At 50.2% G+C, this 5,515-nt stretch overlaps 1 protein-coding gene across 6 annotated transcripts in view; it reads right to left on the minus strand.

Annotated features, from left to right (window-relative positions):
- Window positions 1-394: 394 nt before the first annotated feature.
- The window catches only part of Cldn14 (claudin 14), a 90,536-nt gene continuing 85,415 nt past the window's right edge, over window positions 395-5,515 (minus strand). For 3 of the 6 annotated variants that reach the window (XM_031364817.1, XM_031364819.1, XM_031364818.1), the window contains one exon: window positions 395-1,421. In XM_031364817.1, the coding sequence (XP_031220677.1) occupies window positions 622-1,341 (720 nt within the window). In that variant the 5' untranslated portion in view covers window positions 1,342-1,421 and the 3' untranslated portion in view covers window positions 395-621. The remainder of the gene's footprint in view (window positions 1,422-5,515) is intronic. The other 3 variants (XM_031364815.1, XM_031364816.1, XM_031364814.1) reach the window with 1 other exon arrangement.

Below are 5,515 nucleotides of genomic sequence, written 5' to 3' on the forward strand. Positions count from 1 at the left end.
ACACACACACACACACAGTGGGAACCGTTTGCAGGTATCCCCCCCCCTCTCTCTCACACACACACACACAGTGGGAACCGTTTGCAGGTAGACAGCAACATTCCCTTACTTTGTGCTTTATGTCTCGGCCTTGCTTCTAGATTTACAGGGGCTTCCGGGACTTCCTGGGGGCACGGCAGTCAGCTTTTTAGATTTCCCTATCACAAACTACTGGATGCTAGTGATTCAATGTCAAGGTCGGGGCTCCTAATTCTTAGTTTGGCTACATAACTTCAATTCCCTAGGGCTCAGATGAAGCTTCCCACAGCTGAAGATAGAGCAGGAGCTACTGCTGTCCACCTCGCAGACCACCTCCATGTGGCTTGCTCCAGTGAGACAACTCAACCCGATGGACCAAGCTTCTAAGACACTCTTTATTGAGCTCTTATTAAGCCACCCACATAAATACACATAATAAATACAAGGCCAGCACTTTTTAGAAGTCTTTGCTTTGAAGAGCACCCTCATTCCCTGTGTTCCAGGCTCACTTCCCCCACGTTTACAAAGGTCTCTGCATCCTTCCTGCATCCATCATTGGTCTTTTGGGGCCCAGCATCCCTGGCAGAAGCTCAGGGAAAGAACTCACACGTAGTCATTCAGCCTGTACCCACTGTGCGTGGCTGAGGTCACAGAGGGGGCACGGTTGTCCTTGTAGGCTGCTGGTGGGCGGTAGGCAGGGGCAGTGGCAGTGGTGGTGGCCGCAGCCCTGGACTGGGGCTGGTAGGGTCTGTAGGGAGCCTCGTCCTGGCAGGACAAGCAGAGCAGGGTGCCCCCAATGAGAGACAGGGACGAGGAGATGAAGCCCAGGTACAGGGCCTGGCCGATCTCAAACTTCATGCCACTGGGCAGCAGCGGGTTGTAAAAATTCTGCACCACATCGTTCGTGGTCCAGGACACGGCCACCATGCACAGCAGGCCGGCCAGCAGGAAGAGCGCACCTCCCAGCACTGCGAAGGTGGTCTTGGCGGGTGTGCCCTTGGCACAGCGAGTGCACTTCATGCCCACTACTGCGCAGGCGCAGGCCATGCCTGACAGCAGGCAGGAGATGACCATGAGCGCCCGGGCCGCCTGCAGGTCCCGGGGCAGCGCCAGAAGCGAGCGGTAGATCTGACACTGGTAGATGCCTGTGCTGTGCCACACGCACTCCATCCATAGTCCCTTCAGGTAGGACACAGCCGTCAGGATGTTGGTGCCCACATGGGCCGTCCTCCGCCAGTGCGGCAGGATGGTGGTGATGAGCGTTCCCACCATGCCCAGGAAGCTAAGCAGGAAGCCTAGGAGCTGGACCGCTGTGCTGGCCATGGCCAAGGGCCCTGCTAGCCGCGCTGGGCAGTGCCTAGGTCTCCAGGGATGGATCTGGTCCTTAGGTGCCCGCGGGAAGCCTAATAAAGCCAGGGAGGAGAGGGAGGGCAAGAAAAGGGAACTGGGTTAAATATTATCTCGATGCCTTTATTTCTGTCACCGAAACACTTTTCCATAGGCAGTTGGTATGATAATTAACATATCCTGGAAAAAATGGAGGCTCCACAGGGTGGAAGGACAGAGCTGGAAGCGAGGATACAGGTCCCAGCAGCCTGTGCTTCCTGGAGACCCTCAAGAGCTCCCATTCTGAAGGCCTCCTGGGACCTACAGCTTGGGGGAAGCCCACGGAGGAAGTTCAACCTTATGTCTACACTCAGGTTTTTCTGTTACACCTCAGCCTTTCTCCTGTTTGGTCAGTCATCAGTAATAACAAATGCTAACCACACAGCTCGGACTGACACGTGGTAAGGTGTGTACCAGTTGTGACTTAGAGAACAGTCTTGGGGCCGTGTGGGTAAAAGGGTAGCTTTCTCTGACACCTCAGAGGCAGGTCAGAGGCTGTTTTGGAATTCAGGCCTGATGTGACAGCAAGCCTGCTGACTCCTGCCCAGGGAGAGGATCCTAAGTGGCCAGATGCTCAGCTGACTGCTGATCTGACAGGAGTGTAAGTCAAGGCTCAGCCCTGCTTTCCAGCCACAGAGACTGCCCAGCATAGGCGACTCTCTCAAGCAAGCTGCTCCACATTACCCAGGGTCCTCAGAGTGAAAGGTCCAGGCCTCCACTGGGCTCCCTGACCTGAACTCCAGGCTGCCCCAACCCTTCCTTGTCAAGGTTACCCATTAAAGACTGTCAGAAGGCTTGACTGCCTGAGCCCACAGGCTTGCTGGTGGACCAGTCTGGGGAGGTCTAAGTGTATTTATGGAAAGCAAGGGGAGCTAATTTTAGAAATCACTAGGTTTTGCTATTTTTAACTTAAGGATTTTCTAATTTAAGACGTGTTAATGAGCTCCCAACTTCCACCTCCAACTCACCCCCAGCCCCCACAGCAGCAGCATCAAGCAATACTTCCTGGCTGTGCTTCTCACGTTAAAGCCATTCATTCCACAGAAAACATATTAACTGAATGCGTCTCCTTGGAAACTGCCCGACTCCTCCCGCACTGTGGCAGAAGGCCCTACCCCTCACTGCTGTTTGGATAGCAAGGCCCTTCCTCATGCTGGCCAGCCTGCACTGGGTCGACTTTGGTGTTCCCTGTGGGCTACGATTGCTGCCCCCACCCCAGGCATGTGTACAACTACGGAAATATTTGCTAGAGAGATGGGAGTCCAAATGGGAGTCCAAGGCAAAAATGTTCTATAAGCCCTGAGCAGTCGAGGTGGGCAGGGCTGCATGCATGTACAAGGTGAAGGTGTTGGGTCTTGGAGGGGTGCTGTGTGTGTGTGTGTGTGTGTGTGTGTGTGTGTGTGTGTGTTTTGGGGGTGGCTTCCCTGCATCCTGAGGAGTTTTAAGAGGCACTCATTACAGTTCCATACTCTCTATAACTTTAAGGACCTGTCAGCCTGTCAGGCATTGACAGTTTAAATTGACAGGACTCTCAAAGCCATTTGGTCTCACACGTGGTCTGTGAGAATCACAGGCAGGTATTTATGCAACCAGGACTAAATGACCTGACTGTGTGTACTAAATGACCTGACTATGTGTACTAAATGACCTGACTGTGTGTACTGTGCTCATTCAGGAAAAGTGGCAGATGCCCTCTCACAAGTCGCACATTAAAATGTCATATTGTAGTTCAACTCTGTCTAGGTACACAGTAAAGAAAACTCCTTCTCCTAATAAGAATGGGTGTGTTGGTTAGAGAAAAACCACTATTTGGGGTACAAGACCTGCAGAGGTCATTTCTGCTTCGGTAAGGTGTGGTGAGAGCCACAGAAAGCCACCTGGGTCACAAGGACTCTCAGCCTCTCCCTGGAGACATCGGCTCACTCTTTAAATTCTTTACAAGTACAGATTAGGGCTGGCAAGCTGGTCCAGTGGGCAAAGTTGCTTCTGCTAAGCCTGGCAGACCTGAGTTCAATCCTGCTAAATGATGGAAGGGAAGAACCAACTCCTTCAGGTTATCCCGTGACCTCTATCTGCATGTCCCCCATACGTATATGCACATACACACATGTGTAACACACTAACTTAATAAATAATTTTTTTCTTTTTCTTTTCTTTCTTTCTTTCTTTCTTTTTCTTTTTTTTTTTTTGAGACAGAGTTTCTCTGTTTAGCCATGGCTGTCCTGGAACTCACTCTGTAGATCAAGCTGGCCTCGAACTCAGAAATCTGCCTGCCTCTGCCTCCCAAGTGCTGGGACTAAAAGCATGCGCCACCACTGCCCAGCTCCCCAAAGATATATTGAAGTCCTAACTCCCAGGACCTCAGAATGTCACCCTCTTTGGAAATAGGGAGATTACACAGTGGATGGGGACACGCTGGGGAAGGCCAGGCCCCTAAACCGAGATTTGTGTCTTTGTGAGAAGATAGAGACCACTCCCTGACAACTGAGGCAGTTTGGAATGATTCATCAAGAAGTCCAGAATGTTCCAGAAGTTTGGGGAGAGTCTTGGGGGCAGGCCAGCCTTCAGGAGGAGCACCTTGGGGGGCCTAGGTCCCAGACTTGTAGAACCAATCTCTCCCCTCCCCCTGCCCTGGTCACTCAGCTCTGGAAATTAGGGAGACACACTCAAGTCTGAAGACAAGAGTCTCTGCCAGAGCAGAGTGTTGGAAATTTGGTGGCTTCATGCTTGTCACAGTCTCTACCTTCATGTCCTTAAATGTAGAAGACAGAAAATAAAGAGACCCATCTGGAAAATCCCCTGTAGATTTGAAGTTCAAAGGCAAGCCCTGTCTGACTGGCCCACACAGGGATCAAATGGCTAGACTTCTTTATGTTAGAAAGGAAGGAAGAAAGAGAGGAAGAGAGAAAGAAAGAAAGAAAGGAAGAAAGGAAGAAAGGAAGAAAGAAAGCGAGAAGAAATAGCTTAAGCATGAAGAGTTTGAGACTAAGGTCTGTGTCAGCTTAGTCTGTTATGGGTGTGTTGCCTGCACCCATCCCTGAGAAGCTGCTGAGCCCCGACTGTGACTGTGTGTGTGTATGTGTATGTGTGTGTGTATATATGTGTATGTGTGTATGTGTACATACGTGTGTGTATGTGTGTGTATGTGTATATATGTATGTGTGTGTATGTGTATATATGTATGTGTGTATATGTGTGTATATGTATATGTGTGTATGTGTGTGTATATGTATGTGTGTGTGTGTGTGTGTATGTGTATGTGTGTGTGTGTGTGTGTGGCCCATAAAAGTCAGAGGTCAGATCCCTTGGAACTAGAGTTACATAACTGTATACCCCTGATGTGGGTACTGGAATCATCTGGAAAAACAGTAGGTGCTCTTGACCAGTAAGCCATCTTTCCAGTCCCCCACTGGCCCCTTGACAGTGTCTGAATTACTGTCAGTTTTCTTCAGTCAACATGTCTTGGTTTCATAGATCATAAAAACCCAAATTAGGGGTGTTGACCAGGTGTGGGTGAGGTGGCTCACAGCTGCCCAGTCTTTACCTTGGACATATAATAGAGTTCAGAGGGGCCTCCTTTAGTTAGGACCTAAATCAAGACAGACAGACAGGTGGGTGGAAGGGAGAGGCAAGAGAAACCCCAAACCAAGCCACAGGACAGTCACAGCCTGGCTGGAAATCTCCAGGGCTGACTGCACAGCCGGTCTGTAAATTCTGAGAGCCTCCTAACGTTATTCATTTGAACACTGAAGTAGGGCCATTGGCCACGGTTACAAGTGTGGTGCCAAATAAAATGTAAGGCAAAGATTTACCAATGCTAAATAAAATACTGTGGAAATTGTTCCAAGGTCTCCCTCAGCAAGGGCATCTTGAGCTCTAGTGTTCCAAGCCTGCGTGCTTAGACAGGCCGCTAAGTCACTTCTAAGGCAGAAGGAAGCGCTGAGAGCTGAGAGCGCCTTGTGCTCCCACCTGCCGCTCATGCTTCCTTCCGTTGATTTGGATTCTTAGGCAATCTAAATGTGTATTTTGTTATTCTCACTTATGGGTGAGAAAACTGAAGTTTAAAGTGAGTAATCGACTGGGCTGATGGGGTGGGGGAGGGGCGGCAAAG

The sequence above is a fragment of the Mastomys coucha genome, unplaced genomic scaffold (genome assembly GCF_008632895.1).
Source record: "Mastomys coucha isolate ucsf_1 unplaced genomic scaffold, UCSF_Mcou_1 pScaffold12, whole genome shotgun sequence".
NCBI lineage: Eukaryota > Metazoa > Chordata > Mammalia > Rodentia > Muridae > Mastomys > Mastomys coucha.